The 16,419-nt window shown below is 41.7% G+C and overlaps 1 protein-coding gene across 1 annotated transcript in view; it reads left to right on the top strand.

Moving 5' to 3' along the window:
• The window catches only part of DST (dystonin), a 484,671-nt gene that overhangs the window by 336,472 nt on the left and 131,780 nt on the right, over positions 1-16,419 (top strand). The window contains exons 53-54 of the mRNA XM_015408298.1: positions 8,681-8,842; positions 10,825-10,995. Coding sequence (XP_015263784.1) covers positions 8,681-8,842; positions 10,825-10,995 — 333 coding nt within the window. The remainder of the gene's footprint in view (positions 1-8,680; positions 8,843-10,824; positions 10,996-16,419) is intronic.

Genomic DNA, 16,419 nt, shown 5'->3' with positions numbered 1-16,419 from the left:
GCAGGGCTGCCTACCCGCTCAGGATCCCATCCTCGTCACCAGTGAAGTGAATCAGACTCAGGCAGCTTAAAGGTGCCACTGGACTCAAACTTGGTTCAGCTGCTTCAGACCAACATGTCTACCCACCTGCATGAATTTTTCTATTGACAGCCACTAAGTGAAACTAGGCAGAGAGTGACTAAATGGCATCATGTTTCCAAAACAAATTTTATCATCACTTATTGGTTTGCTAATTGCAACTTTGGAATTTTGGTGACAAATACTGCTTACAACATTGAGAAATTAAGGATGGAATCCTATGATCATCTACTTGAGAATATATTTTATATTTATTTATTTATTGTTTCAACTTTTACCCCACCCTCCCCGCCGAAGCAGGCTATATAGGGCATATTTAACTTAGTGGGAATATTTTTGAATAAACAGGCATAAGGTTGTGTTTGTAATTAAAATGTCTAAATGATGAGGAGTAGGAATCAGTTATGTTTTAGTCCATTCTGTATTATGCTGCTGGTTAGTCTAGAATGATACATGCCATTATCAGTACTGTTAGAACGGAACATCCAAGAGACAGATACCTTGTACATCCAGCATACTTGCGACACTGAGGATTGTTTTTCCGCAATGGATCATAATAATTATGTTTCTTGGCACTAGAGAGGGGTCCTGGTAGGTTGGTCTCTCTTGTGTGGCATCAGGTTACCTAGCAAAGCAATGTGTAGTAAAATCTCCAACATTTTGAACTAATTAGCACAGTGTCCTAAGCAATTACTACCACCTTTTTCATTCCAAGTTACAGAAAGCTGTCTGGTATACGGATTGCTGACAGGAACTTGCTCCTTTGTGTACCTCCTCCTGAAACGCCTCAGCTTCCTTCAGAGACAAGACAAGCAGTAAAAGTGAAAGATGGCTAAGAAGTTAAGTCCCTTGGGGCAGGAAACATTGGGGGGGGGGCAGCTAACAGGTCAGGCACCTACTAATGCTCGGTTACAATAATACTCAGGGAGCGAATGGGATAGGAGCAGATGTTGCCTGAAGAATGGAAAGGGCGTTTCTTTCAGCTCACTGTTGGGAGGATGCCTTTCAGACCATAAGGAACCAGGGAGAGCCGGAAAGCTTATCAGCTGCACTGGACAGTACATGTGAGCCTTCATTGTCGGGAGTTCCTTTTATGCCTCTGTCTTCTTCGATAGAGCTGCTCTTCAGAACGAAGATGAAAACCGGGACCATGCTATTTTAGCTACAGTTTATGCAGAAGTCCTGCTGCGTTAAAATAGAATGTAATCTGTTGTGCCTTTGTGCAGGAGGGGAGAAGAAACGCTGCTCTGCAGCTGCCTCACAGGATGACAAGTTGCAAGGAACATGTTCTGCCAGTGAACTGGGCAAAGTTTCTTTTGTAATTATTTTTGGTTTTGTTTTGTCTTTTAAAAGAGTTGTTTGATTTCATCGGCCTGGCTCTCCAGAAAACTGTGGTTTTTTCCCCTATGGAATTTATGAATACACTATTGAGAAGTTTTCAGTACACAAAAAATGAACTGCCTTTTGGATCAAGGTTATTTATAGCTACTAACCAAAAAAGTAAAAGCCTTTTTATTATTGTCTCTGTTCTGGATGTACTTTAATTTTCTGTGAAGGTGCTCTCTGTGCCTTAGTTTCAGCTGTATGCCACTTCTCTGGGAGCTGTTGTTTTTCTTGAAAAGCTTCTACAACATGGTTTATTTATAAAGGAGATGGAATTCTGCAAACCATTTAAGTGGATTACAGTTAATCTCTCACTCTCCGAAGATAGCATGTTGCCTGCTGTAATGCTGATTCATTGTGAAGACTTAATCTTGAGATCTGGGACACAAATTTTGACCGGGAAAAAAAAAGGAAAGAAATGGAATGCTATGCGGGAAGTTCTGAGTACTTGAGCCACTTACCCTCTTCTCATTGGGTCTTTCTGGTTGGGGTTTGTACGTTTTTTTGGGATGTGTATATGTACTGAGATAGTAATTTGTAGTGTCCAAAGATTTATTTGGTCTTTCCCCCACTTTCACAAGTTTTCTTTTAAGCTCAAGCACTTTATATTTTGCCAGTGGGGTGTTTAAATCACAAATTGGTAAATGTATACCTTTTCATTACACTGATGCACTGATCATGACCTTAACGGCTTCTTAAATTATGTTCTATGTCTGGCATGTCTTTCTGCTGAAGGCAAGTTCACTGTAGTCTTTCATACTTGGGTTCTAATACTTTTTAAAATCTGTGTTGTGTTGCACAACTCCAATAAGGCAGCATAGTTGTAGTACTAGACTTGTAAATACCTGCAGAAATGGGAAAGCCGCTTAGCAGGCCAGACTGTTTACGCCAGAATCCTCCTTGTGTAGGAAAAGGTGATGAAGAGGAAGAAGATATAAATATCGAGGACTGTTATGTTCCTCAGAGGTCAATCTACGACACTGTTCGGCTGAATGAACAGATTGATTCAGGTTCTAAAGGCAGCCTTTCTTCTAGGCATTTCTCAGATAGGACTTTGCCATACAGCCATCGAACACTGGATCTTAGTACATTGTGCTCCAATGGTGCCCTTTCTTCCTCTAATGTGTTTGAACTCCGAGGCCGGGAAGCCAGTAAATTAGATGAAAAAATGATTTTTGATGCCCTTAAACTGAACAGTGACATCATTCGAGCCACTGGCTTGCCCAAAACAAAATATCATACAGAGAAGAAAGAGCATAGGAGATCCTGGAGAATGCTTGTCCCACCAAATTTTGCAGACTATGGAAATAAAAGTGAATGTTCAGTGGCTGGAACTGTCGATATGTCAGACTTAGCAACTACAGGCCAAGGCAAGTATGGGACTAATTCTCTACCCTCAGAAGATGATGATTCTGGTCTGTGCAGCCCTCCAGCTGAAAGAGAAGAAACACAAGATGTGCTACCAGGGGAACAAATTCAAACGAGGAGCATATCTTCTGTAGAAGGTATTTGCATGGTAGGTAACTTTCAAGCACTTTCTTCTAACAGAGAACAGCAAATTTCATTGCTTGCTACCAGAAGTGCTGCTGTCAATGGACACTACCAAGGGAATTTGCATGGTGATTCACAGACAGAGCTTAGAGAACAAGATTCCCTCTGGAACTTTGAAAGTAATCAAGAGGCAGGAGATGGACACTGCAGGCCACTGTCATCTCTGAAAAAAGACAGATCTGCCCATGTGGAATGGTTCCAGGACAATGAGAAAGAATATCATTTTGCTTTAGCATGTAAGAAAATGCATAATGGATCTGAAATTAATGAGCCATTAGCAACCCAAGACAGGATGATTGAAAAGGGCTTTTTGGACATTTCACCTCAGGACATAGATATTTGTTATGAAGATGCAGTATTGCATGCTAGTGGTATAGAATTAGTAAAATATGTGATTGCAAATGAACCAAATGAATCTAATACAACCCATACAAATTCAAGTGAAATAGAATGTTCTCATCAGGTATTGGAACTTAATAACTGTCAAAAAGCAAACTTGATGAGCAGTGAATTCAGTTTCTGGAGTACAAACATACAGATGGAACAAACCTTGGATACAGTTTGCAATGGCATGTTGTCTAACAAGGTAATCCACACATAAACACCTTTTTGAATATTGTAGTTGTCTTTTGCATTATTGAAGTTTCTCTTCTGTAATTGAACATCTATGTCTTGGCTAATCTATCCAACAAGGTCCCTAGGATTGTTTAGCCAACATATTATTTGGAGGCAGAAATTGGTGATATGGTCACTTTAGTAAATTGATTAAGGGCAGTTTGTAAAAGGGTTGATTACTTCCAGCTGTTTGTTGCATGGTTACTTATTGTCCAGTTACCCTTCTTTGGAATGCTTCCACTGTGCATTGAGGTTTCAGCATCCTGTATTTACACAAATTGTGCTTCAAGCAGCCAGTGCCATTCAAAGACAGATAGGTCTGATTTATTCAGCTTTGAGTAGACTTATAGTGCAGTCCTAAGCAGAGTTACATCTTTCTCAGTCTATTATCCTGAATGAATTTAGAAGGATGTAACTCTGTTAGGATTGTACTGTTAGTCATAAAGGTATAAACTGCGACACTCAGATTGTTGTGGTTTCCAGAGTACACAGATTAAAGGCTTGTTGCATGTACTGAAATGATTCCCTTGCATCTTCATGCCAAAAAGTAGTTCTGAAGTTATACGAGATTTTACAAGAGACATTATAACATTTGCAGAGGGTGACTGAAGTAAGGAAGTAGAGTGAAGCATTGTAATAAGTAAGGGGTGCTTGTGAAGTCTGTAATTTTTTTTTTTTGGTCATTCCGATCTGGTTATATCAAGTTATTTTAGGGTTTGCTGCTAAACTCTTCTGGTAAACTCTAACCTCAATGCCTTCTCCTATTTTGTGCATCTGTGTTTTTAAGCTACAGCTCTGGGGGAAATTTGAATAATGTGGAAATGTCTTTAAAATATTTGGACTTTTGAATTAGAAATAGAGGTTTGGAACCAAAGAACTTTGTGGCTACTTCTTTGAACCCAAAAGGCTGCCACTAGGCTTATGTTTTTCATATTACAACTGATCTCAAGACTACAGAGATAAGTTCCTCTGGAGAAAATGGCTGCTTTGGAGCGTGGACTCTATGACTAGGGATGGGCACAAACTGCATTTTTGCAGTTTGGTTCATGGTTTTTGGCAGAACCACAAGTGGATACAAACCAGGAGGTAGGTTTGTGAACTGAACTGGTTCATATCGGTTAATGAGCCATTTAAAGTTTAAACCCTTGCCTTCTGCTTAACAGGGAAGTAGAAAGCAGGGGTTTAAATGACTCCCATCCATTTAAACCAGAAAGCTGAGCAGTGGGGAGCTGCTTTCTGCTCTCCTTGGCTTTCACAGGGAGCAGAAGGCAAAGGTTTAAATGGTTGGGAGCCATTAAAACCACTGCTTTCTGCTCCTTGTGGCTTTTCAAGGGAAGCAGAAAACCAGCCATTTAAACCAAACAGCTGTTTTTTGTGAAGAGCAGAAAGCAGGGGTTTAAACAGAAAGCAGGGGTTTAAACTACCACAAACTGCATCAAAATTCATGAAAGTTCATGGTGGTTTTTCACAAACATTGCTTTGTGAACCCAAAACTGCCTGAAATTCATGACAAACTTTAGTTAGTTCATGTTCATCCCCATCTGTGACATTAAACCCCACTGAGGTTCCTTCCCAACCCCCCTCCTTGGGCTCCACCCCCAAATTTCTAGGAATTCCCCAACTTAGATTTGGAAACTCTAGCAGCTTATGATATGAAACAGGACATCTGTTAATCAAATAGACGTCCCAAGGAATCTCATGAATTCAGTACCTTCCCTAATAAACCCTTGAAGGCAAAGCCAGAAAATGTTTCATGTGGTAAATGTTTTTTCATTGCTTACCTAGATGGAAATTGTTGCTATTGAAGAATGTTGTAGATCCCTTGGTTGGATTTTTTTAAAAATATCTGTGCCAGCTTTCCTGGTTAATTGGTAATGGATTGTGCCTTAATCCTTAATAAAGGTTTTATTTTTAAAAAAATCAAATCGAAGTCAAAAATTTCACTGGGTGTTGCTTAGATATGCCAAAAGTATGTTTTTGAATTTTGGGGGGCCCTGTTACTAATTTTCTGTGTTGCCCAGAGCAATATTTTCAGTATTGGTTTTTATTTTGCAAAAAAAGAAGAAAGAAAAAAGTAGGAGCCTGTTGCTTGCTGTCTTCAAGTGTTATATATGTGGAACTCTGCTTTACAAACTATTAAACATGCTTGATCTTAATCATTAAGTTTCTTGAGAGGTCTGAAAACCTCAGTTTTCCCCTATGATATTCTGTAAATTTAGTGCAGTCTCTTGACAGAGATATGAAAATAGAATTATACTAATAAACACACATTCTACAGGCATTCTGCCTTAGTCTAAAAGCTGTTGAAGCCTGCCAATGGATTAATGCCACATGTGTATATTAGGGTTGCCAACCTCCAGGTGGGGCCTGGAGATCGCATGGAATTACAACTGATCTCCCGACTACAGAGATCAGTTCCACTGGAGAAAATGGCTGATTTTGAAGGTGTATTCTATGGCATTAAACCCCATTGAATTCCTTCTCTTCCCCAAACCCCACCCTCCCCTGGCTCCATCCCCCCAAATGTCCAGGAATTTCCCAACCCAGACTTGGCAACTGCAGTGTGGCTTATTCCATTTTCAGATTTAGGTTATGTGTTGCCACTACAAATTATTTTTCCTCAAACAGAAGTTGGTTCAAGGGTTGAAGAGAAAACAGAAGATATGCAACTCTGCATATATCCCCAAGGGTTGACAGGTTTGTTTGTGATGTTTTAGTGTGTGGACAGCTATTATTTTATGAGGTAAAGTTAATGCCTTGAATTTTGATTTTTAGCTCTAAAAATTATCTGTTGTCAAACTTGTTTAATAATCAGAATTTCTTAATATTCCATGTATTGCAGCATTTCTCTTTTGTATCCAATAGAAAAGTACTTTACTCATTGGGGAAGACAATTCATGACTCCCATTTTGGGAAAGTAATATCATTTTTTAAAATCTCTTTTTCAGACTAGTACTTGGAGGTGTTTTCAAATTAACTTTTTTATATAGCATTGGACTATTTTAACTGTTTTAGAAGCACACCATGCCTCCAATTAAAGAGAAATATGTATATTTTAAAAGTTCTGCTTTCAGCCCCTGGAGTGTCTTGGGACCATACGAGATGCTACATTTTAAAACTCTCATTCTCTTTAGTCAGATGGGAGCTGCTGAGAACTAAGTTCCCAAGAGCTATAGGGCCCAATTTAGATCAGAACTGCTGGGTTTCAGCCTGAAATGGTTCTGTGGGAGTATTTGACCTATTGGGTGGCTGTGACCTAATTTTTGTTTTTGTAGGTAATGGGAGGGATGTATTGTAACAATTTCAGTCTGAAAATGGGGCAATCTATGCATGTTTAGGCTTCCCCACTACACACATATTAACAACTCTTGGATTCAGGACAGAAAACTTTGAAGTGGAAGGTACATCTTTATTTATTTGTTCAGAATGCAAGTTGCATTTTTTTTGTACCCTGACTGAAGAATTTCTTTAAGGTACGTGACTCACCTCAGATAGCTTAGTGTCATGAGAGTTAAATGTAGGGTAGCTAGAAAGGTAGGTAGTTTACAGTGCAATCCAAAACAGAGTTACACCCTGGTAAGTCGATTGAAGTTGATAGGCTTACAAGGCCGTAACTCTGCTAAAGATTGCACTATTAAAGTATAAAGTCATACATCCTATGGTACAGTTTTCATCCTCCCCCACCCCAGTCTGGTGAATACAGAATAGTTTCTTCCATTTGCACATGGATGTCCTCAGATGAACTCCACTTGAGTTGGTGGACTGAGTTAACAGAAGCAGACATTGACACTATGATGACTTCATTTTTTAATGTTTGAATCTCTTGCCAAAAAGGACCACCTGGAAAATACAGTTGCTTAATTGCTTTGCGTTTATCAGTTTGTTCTGTAATAATATCACAGTTACTCATCTGGCTGTGGAGAAAAGGCAAGGTAATGCTGCATAACAGCGGTTTGTCCTTTTATGCCATTTTTAAGATCCGACCCAATAGTGGATTCTGTAGCAACCCCTTTGTGTTTCTGTATCACAATTTTGTCAAAGCCACTGTGTAATAGCCCCCCCCCCCCCCGTGGGGGTCATGGCTAGATGCAGTCTCCTTCCTGCTTGTGTTCCTACCCAGCATCCTGTTGGTCATTTTGGACAATAGAGGAGACAGAGGCCAATGTCAAGCTGCTCGAGACAAAACTGTGTTTAAAAGACAGCTGTGCTTGTGGCTATTTGCCCTTCTGCAGTTTACACTGTGAAGAACTGATTTGTTAATTTCCCTTCCAGTCTGATTTCAGACCTTACCTTCTAGCTCATTCTTCTTAATAGATCATTTCCACCTGATTCTTTTGATATGTTTGTTCCAATTTCAGTCACAGCCAATTTCTTATTATTCCTTTCAGTAGGTAGCAGTGAAGTCTCAACCAAAAAGGTATTTCTTCAGTGGTCTTAAGTATATTTATGATTCAGGTGACTAAGCCAAAACTACTAGTTAGTTCTGTTAATCCTGATATTTTTACTTGCTTGAGATCCCATCACATGAAAAGCCTCTGTGTTACTGTTTGTGAAGTGCACAGCTAAAGGTTTGCATAGAGTTAATATCCCCCCCCCCCAAAAAAAAAGGGCTGTGAGGATATATGCTTGTGGGAACAGGTCATAGTAAAATGTGACTTTTAAAATCTCCCTGTCTTCAAATGTTTTAATTCCCTAGGACCAACTAGGTCCAAGCATATAATCCTCTGTAAACTGGCATCTGTGCCTACAGATTGCACCTTTTGCTTTAAATACTTTGAACATGTATATTACAAAGGTTGGCTGCAGGCCACTATGGTTGTCTCTTCCTTTAAAATATAGTGTTTATGACTTTAATATATATGCAGTTTGGAGTTGTTTTGTGTTTATCTCATTAAGAACAATTTTACATATATGCCACCTTGTATTTTTCAACTGCATGCTCAGTATGTGCTGTGAGATTTCACTATCTATATCTGTTCTTCTAGTTGCCTATGCTTAGCATGTTCCCCATATGACAGTCCAAATGTGTCTTTGCCTTTTCTTTAATTTGTAGGTATTTGAGAAAGAAGAGATTGAACCACTGCAGGTTAAACAACAGGAGGTGAATTGGTTGGGTCAAAGCCTTATTCAGAGTGCTGCTAAAAACACAAGCACTGATAACCTTGAGTGTGATCTTGAAGATGTTAATATGAGATGGAAAACTCTCAACAAAAAGGTAGCTAAAGAGTATTTTCACTGCTGCTTAGTGTATTACTGTTGTTTGGCTGATATTTCTGGCTGTCTTGAAAAAGGCAGTGTTGCCTTTTATCTTCTTCCTTGGGGAAGGGTTGTGGCTCAGTGGTAAAGCATGTGCTTTCCATGTAGTAGGTCCCAGGCTCAATCCCTGTCAGTAAACTGCCATTTGTATTCTGGGTATGCTCTGTGTAACCTGCCTGCTGTATGATGCTGTAGTTGATAAGACTGTGAGAACTGTTGCTGAGGCCGTTCCCAATCTGGCTGGTGTGAACCAAACGGCTGAAAGCTATCTCCCGCCTTGGTTTTATCCCACTCAAATCCTGCTGAGCGCGAACTGTATTCATTGGCTAACCCTTTTGTTTAAACTGTCTATATCTGTACATGATTGGCTGTACATGATGACCATGAAAGTGTATCAATAGTGACTTGTAATAAAGCAATATATTCTTATGAATCATTGTGGACTGCAACTGCTCTATTGAACCGGACAATCAGCAGCATCTCCATTTAAAAGTTTCAGGTAGTATGTAATGTTCAAAGGTCTTTGCCTAGGACCTTGGAGAGTTGCTGCCAATCATATTAGTTAATACTGACCATGATAGACCAATGGTCTGATTCAGTATAAGGCAGCTAGATGTATACAGTACTAAATATTTTCAAAGTAGGTATTCTGAGGTCTGTTATAATGTGTCGCATTCTGAAGCACCATATGGACTCCTGTGTTTACACAGAGGTTCTGCAGAAGCAGACTACCCTTTAGCACAGGCACATATTACTCTTTACGTGTGTTACATTAGGGAATAATAAACCTCTGGAAAACAGAGTGTCAGGAGGGAGAGGCCCCAGGACTCCTCCTGCCTCTCCCACCAAGAACCGCAGAGGTCATGATCTCCAACCCAATGGGGGCATCCAAAGAGGAGGCACCCAGGTGAATTGGAGAGGGCCACACTGAATAGGCCTGAATGTGGCTGAGGGAACCGGTGACTATGGGAGGCCTACCTTCAGATGGCAGGCCGAGTCTGGAAGAAGCCACCAGGGTATCCAGGAGGACCAGGGCTCCTGCCCTATTGGCCAACCAGAGAAGCCCCGGCAGCAAAAGGAGGTCGCAACAGAGGCAGTGGATGCCATCCCCAGAAGCATTGGCCCGATTGGGAGGAAGAAGGCTGGGAGTGCACTGATGGGATTGGGGAATTGGCCAATCCTGTGGCCACGATCCTCTGAAGGGATGGGAGGAGGAGCAGGTTTGGGGCAGGAGGATTTAAGGGAAAAAGAGATGCTGGCCGAGGAGGATCCTCCTCATCCCTCTATGATAAAAGAGCGGGATGGAACATAGAAGGAGATGACTGGGCAGACTCTCAAATAGAGGGGAGGGGAAGTACGTGAGGAATAAGAGTGAAGTAACCACCTCCATATCTTCAGTCTGAGGCTGTGCTACGTAGCTCTGTCACCCGGAAAACCTGACGCCCTGGAGCCTGACCCTCTACCTCCCATCCCAACGAGACTCCCCAATTGTGACACAGAGAATTGCTTTATTAATGCAGACACTGACAACAAATGTAAAGGATAATTTCTACAACGTTTGTATCTTGCTGACTGGAAGGGGAATATTTTACGTCCTATCCAAATGAAGATAGATATATGGAAGTATTCTGTGAAGGATTCAAGCTCTCTGAGGATTATCTTTGCTGCCTTAGTCAGACTTGTCTCTCCCTTTGAGAACCCGTAGCTTATTCTGATACAGACACCTGTAATGTTTATGACCTGTACTGTCCTCAATTTTAATTTATTACTAAGGGGCATAGATGTCACTCACTGAATCAGTGAAGAGCGAAAGAACTAAAGCATTCTAGGTTTAAATTGTTACATTTTCTTCTAATTTGTTTTATTGTGCATAATATATGTTCCAGGTTGGAGGGGATAGTGGGGAAAGGATGATATTCACAATGTCTGTGTTTTTTTAAGGTTGCCCAAAGAGCAACTCAGTTGCAAGAAGCATTACTCCACTGTGGGAGGTTTCAGGATGCTCTTGAATCCATACTCAGCTGGCTCATCGACACGGAAGATCTCGTGGCTAATCAGAAGCCTCCATCGGCTGAGTTTAAAGTTGTAAAGGCCCAAATACAGGAACAGAAAGTGAGTGAAAGTTATTTATGCAATCCTTATGCTATATGTATGTAGTCTAACACCTGTCATAATATATGAATTAGGTTCATTGGGTCTGTCACCTTCCATACCCCAGGCTGTTATTCCTAAAGGAGCTCTTGACAGGTACTGTTAATACTGACAAAAACTGGCAAGCATAAGAGCACTCTGATAGGCATCTTACTTTGTACTACTGTATTTAATAGAAAAGTGGCAATCCTCCATGGCAATCACAAAAGGCAATGAAACTAGGCCACCCATATACAATGCCTGGAGAACTCCCAAATTATGCAGAACAGTATGACCAATTCAGCCAAAGAAAGTAATGCCTGATGAAGACTGAATATGTTCGCATAAGCATAGAATGTTGAGAGTAACTGAGTATTTGTTATAGAGGGGAAGGTAGTGGATGTGTAAAGAAATCAGCCTACTCAAGCAACCTGAGATTGTGTAGCAGCCTGGAGAAATATGGGGGTGGGAGTGATTTCCAAGTTGTTCCACCCCCACAATTCATCACAGGTCCCCAGCTTGTCTTTGATTTAGGGGACGAAGACTCAGTGTCAGTGCTGGACCCTAAGGACCCTGGGCAGAGTAGGCATCAGAAGCTAGGAATTGTGAACCTGGGAGTTAGACACACAGAGACTGCTATAGCCCAGGAAAAGACCTAGCCTGACCTGGAGACCCTGTTGGCTGTTGAGATCACAGAAGGACAATGACTAGCCTGAGGAAAAGTCTCTCCAGAGCTGAGGAACATTCACCATTCTAAAATCTAGAACATGTAGCCCTTGTGGTTCACTACACTGATCTTTGAACTCCTATCCCCAGCAGCTCTGTACATTTGGTTACGTGAAATGACTGGATCTCAGTGAGTGTCTGCTGAAGCAGGGAATGTGAATGAAAGCAAACTGAGGTGTTTAATACAACACTACAAAAATGATATGAGCGCTACAGAGATGGAATCCATCTAGATCAGGGGTGGCCAAACTTGCTTCATGTAAGAACCACATAAATGTCAGATGCTTGAGAGCCACAAGGTGACTTTGGAGGAAGAGGCAAGGTTTGAGGGAGTGGTCTGAAAGTGACATCACAGGAAAGGGTGGGTTTTGGTTCAGGATGTGCATTGGAAGGGGTGGGGCTTAGGAAGTGCCATCACCTGACCTTTGACATGGAAGTGACATCACAGGACATGACATCCTTGTGAGGCACCACCCTCAAAGTCTCCTGGCTCTACCCCCAAAGTCCCCAGGTGGTAAAAACAGAAAAAAAGTGTTAAAAACAGATATTGCTGGGATATATTGCAATACTTTGTGAAATGGCAGAGGTATCTCATCCAGCAAGGACAAGCCATCTTCCATGGCACTCTACCTGCTATTCTTCTCACTAAGGAACCCTTCCTAAGCTTTCAGGGGACTCCAAGATTTCCCAGGAGGAAGCAGAAATTGAAAGCTATTGCATAGTTCGTGACAATAATTTGTGCAATAAAAGCAGGCTTAAAGAACACACCCTCGTTTCTCTTCCTGCTCCCTTCAAACCACCAGGTTTCAAGTAGACGTAAGATACGCAGGACATGCGCACCACCCATGCACAGACTGTGCTGTACCCCTCCCTGCCTGTACAACTGTACAATGCTGGAAAACAGATTGTACCTACAGGCACTGAAATCTCCTGTGCAGGCATGTTTTTTCCCGCTTACCTACACCTCAAGCTACAAGCCCACAGAATCTGTTCTTGCAGAGAAAAGAGGTCTTCTGAGCTTTTACACCCCCTCCACTCTCCCCAGAGGCATGCCATCCTAAGGGCGCTTTCCTGGGAGTAAGCCCCAGTGATTAGACCTGCTTAGGATGGCACTGTTAGATACTTATACAAAGGACCAGGGGTCATTTCCTGCCTTCCTGCCCATCTGGACAAGGGAGAGAAAGGCATTCTAAACATTCCTGGGTTGCCTGCCCAATCTTCTCTAGGTGCCCCGCAGCCACAGGGCACCTGGAGAGGATTGGGCAGGGAACGTAGGCATGTCTGCCTCCCTGCCCTCCTCTCCTCCTCTCCAGACTGGAGAAGGGCTTAGCTGCCCGTGTGCAAGGCCTGCCCGCCCACCCACCGACTGGCTGACCGACCAAGCTGGTCCTAGGAAATGTCTTTTAAAAGTTTTTTTAAAGTAAAAATAACCCTTCACTTTTGAAGTGTGTGTGTGTGCAGGGGTGTGTGTCAAGCTTCGGGAGCTGCAAGAGAGGGCTCCAAGAACCACATGCGGTTCGCGAGCCGTGGTCTGGCCACCCCTGATCTAGATTATTTGAAAGAAGGATATTGTCCTGAACTCAGACTGACCTGCAGTCGTATGCATAGGGAGATCTCTTGATTTTAGGAATGCTTTGAGATTTCCATTGTGGTGTCTTCTGATCTGAGCGTGTGGATTGGGTCATTCCATAAGATAAAATGAGAAGGTTGTGTGAATCTGGAGATTCCATATATGCATTGTGGCTTCTGTGCTGGTAATTTTTAATTTATTGGGTCAGTTGTTTGCATATGTCATGACTCAGGTGGAGTGTCACCTGACGCTGCCACCACTCTGGATTTAGGTTCCCTTGAGAAGGCCCAGAGCACCCTCCCAAGACCTTCAGACTTCCCTTTTGGCCAAATAATAGGTGTGAGGACCAGGCAGAGTGAAACAAGGAAAAGATTTATTTTATAGGAAGTCAAACAACAAGGTGCAGAATAATAACAGTAAATGGGTGAAAAGCAAAGAAATCAAATGCCCTAATGTGTCTAAATATATACTGTCCCTAGCTCACTATTCCAAGTGACACTAGATTACTCACCCTGCCCTCAGGATGAGGGTTTCTTCCTGCAGCAGCCTTCCCTCTGGCTCTGCCCTCTGGAAGAAAGAACAGCTTCTGCTCTGGCACCAGCTCTTTTGTTCCCCAGCCCTCTTCTTCCCTATTGGTCAATTTTGGCTCCAAAACCTCTCAGGGGCTTCTGGGAGTTGTAGGCCCAGCCTCACCTACTGCTAGCCAGGCTCCCTAGGCCTAGTAGGCCTCTGGTGGCACAGTCCACATCATGACAGCATATATGGCAGGGAAGGCTTGAAATATCTGTGTGTCTTGAATCTTGGCATCACTTATCTTTCACATACATTTGAATACAAATGAGAAGTTTATTTCATGAGTTTTATGAAATCCACAAGTGCTTGCAAAGTGGGGCTCACCTAACAGCAATCAACCCCCCCCACACACACACATACTCCTCCAATGGAAGGGCTTTTTTTTTTTTTAGAAACAGGTGGTAGGAACAAATGTTGAAATGGGCGATTAATATGAATAAATATGAATAAAGAAATTACAATGTTGTCATGGGAATGGTTATGGAAAAATTCTATAAAAATTTCGACTTGTAATAATATAAAAGAGAACTGTTACAAAATGATGTATAGATGGTATATGACACCGAAAAAAATAGCAAATATGAATGATAATATGTCGAATAAATGTTGGAAATGTAAAAAACATGAAGGTTCATTTTACCATATGTGGTGGACTTGTGATAAGGCAAGTAATTTTTGGACGGAGGTCCACAATGAAATGCAGAAAATTTTAAAATGTAATTTTAAAAAAGAGCCAGAAATAATGTTGTTAGGTCTGAAAATGGAAGCGCAGCGTGGCTACATCACTGGAGGTGACACAACCACGTCGATCACGTTGGGGGCGTGGCCCCGATCGTCAGAGGGAAAACTCTATGGTTTTCCCTCCGACGATTGGGGCCACGCCCCCAACGTGATCGACGTCGCGCGTCACTTCTGCGTGCATTGGAAGAGAGCTCCCGGAGCCCAGCAACGCTTCCCCGCCAGTAAGATTCGACTTGGCAACCCTACTGCATTTGCATCCCACCCTCTCTTATATCTTCTATTGATTTTGATTTCATTCTACAGTTCTTTTGAACTTATTGTAACTGACATCCTCTCACCATGTTTTTGCCATCTTTTTGTGACGCAGATGGAGAATTATCTTCTCTTTTTTAATGTTCATATATTAAATGCTAGATCAACATTAGTGAAATCAGTGGCATGTATCCAACCACACTGTTCCTCTCATGGAGAGGCATTTCCATTTGTAGGAGAGGAGGTGGTAATATCTGCTAGTTCCACCACCCCCTGCTATAGACCTCTCTTTTAACTTCTGTGCTGCTTCTGAGAGATAAAATTGTGTGGGCTGCAGCAAAATGGGGAAGCAAGAAAGTCCTGCTATGTGAAGTCTGCAGATGCTTGTATATGTGCCATTGTGATAAATGCAACTTGCTGACCAGATTGATAATCATTCTCTTCTTTAAAATGAATGAATAAATAAAAACCTAGTGAAAGACTAGTAAGCAGCATGTACTGCCCTGGAGATAAGAAGTCTGGTTCCTAAAGCTAAGAAGAGTGGGGGGACTTTGGCTGAATTGTTAAATACAGCCCTCAAGGGAGAGGAATGCGTCATTTTTACTGAATGAAGTGTTGTGTCTGTCTGCAAAGCTGAGCAACCAAAGTTGCAGTTGTGTGCAATGAAATTATATGTGATATTAAAATTCATATATATTAAAGGTTTGTTTGGGCCATAATCCAAAGGAAGTTAAAATACTGTTTGAGACCACATTATAAGGACTTGTAGCATAGTTAAGTCTCCAGTCAAGCTTATCTTTCTGCAGATTGTGCCCAGAAGTTGCAATTGTCCTCATGTTGAGGCTTTTACTCTTTAAAAGGATAGGGAAGCACTCTTAGGAGATGTAACTTCATGGGGAGGTTCTGTGAAAACTGAATAAATATCATTGGGCTGTGCACATGTTCTGTAAACTGGGTAATGTTGTAAACTGGTTAATGTTGCACATAGATGCCTTAATCACTAGTGCCATATTTGGTGGGTGAATGTCCATGCATGATCTGACATGCACATCTACATGCTATGTAGACCATATGGCCATCACGTCAAGACCAATAGCTAGGCAGCTAGGCTTGGGGGAAGATTCCTTATTACTGTCCCTCTGACTTTTTCAAATGGCTGAATATTAGCATAGCCCTGATACCCTGGTTCCCACCTCCACATCTTCATCCACATAGCCCTCTTCTCTCTGGCAAAGCAATTTGGGAGCAGGGGCTGGTATTCCTTTGGGGTCCAGATTTGGCCCTAGGGCCTCTGCTTACTGATCCCCACTCTATTGTATGTTTTAAACGTATAGAGACTGAATCTGCAAGGGGCTATTGTAGTTTACTTGTCAGTGTTTCTGATGCTTAGTTTAATAGTTTCAAGTTTTATGCATGTATGTTTGTTGCTTGCCCTGAACTTTCTCTATAGCTTATAGTATGTAATAGAAATCTGAGTAAAATATGTCTGGAAAGAAGTTGGATCTCTTTGCCAGCTTTAGTCATAAATTACTTATGGATGGCAG

The sequence above is a fragment of the Gekko japonicus genome, unplaced genomic scaffold (assembly GCF_001447785.1).
Source record: "Gekko japonicus isolate JY-2015 unplaced genomic scaffold, Gekko_japonicus_V1.1 scaffold383, whole genome shotgun sequence".
NCBI classification, from domain to species: domain Eukaryota; kingdom Metazoa; phylum Chordata; class Lepidosauria; order Squamata; family Gekkonidae; genus Gekko; species Gekko japonicus.
The sequence above is the reverse complement of the archived record's forward strand: the minus strand, read 5'-3'. Positions and strand labels throughout refer to the sequence as shown.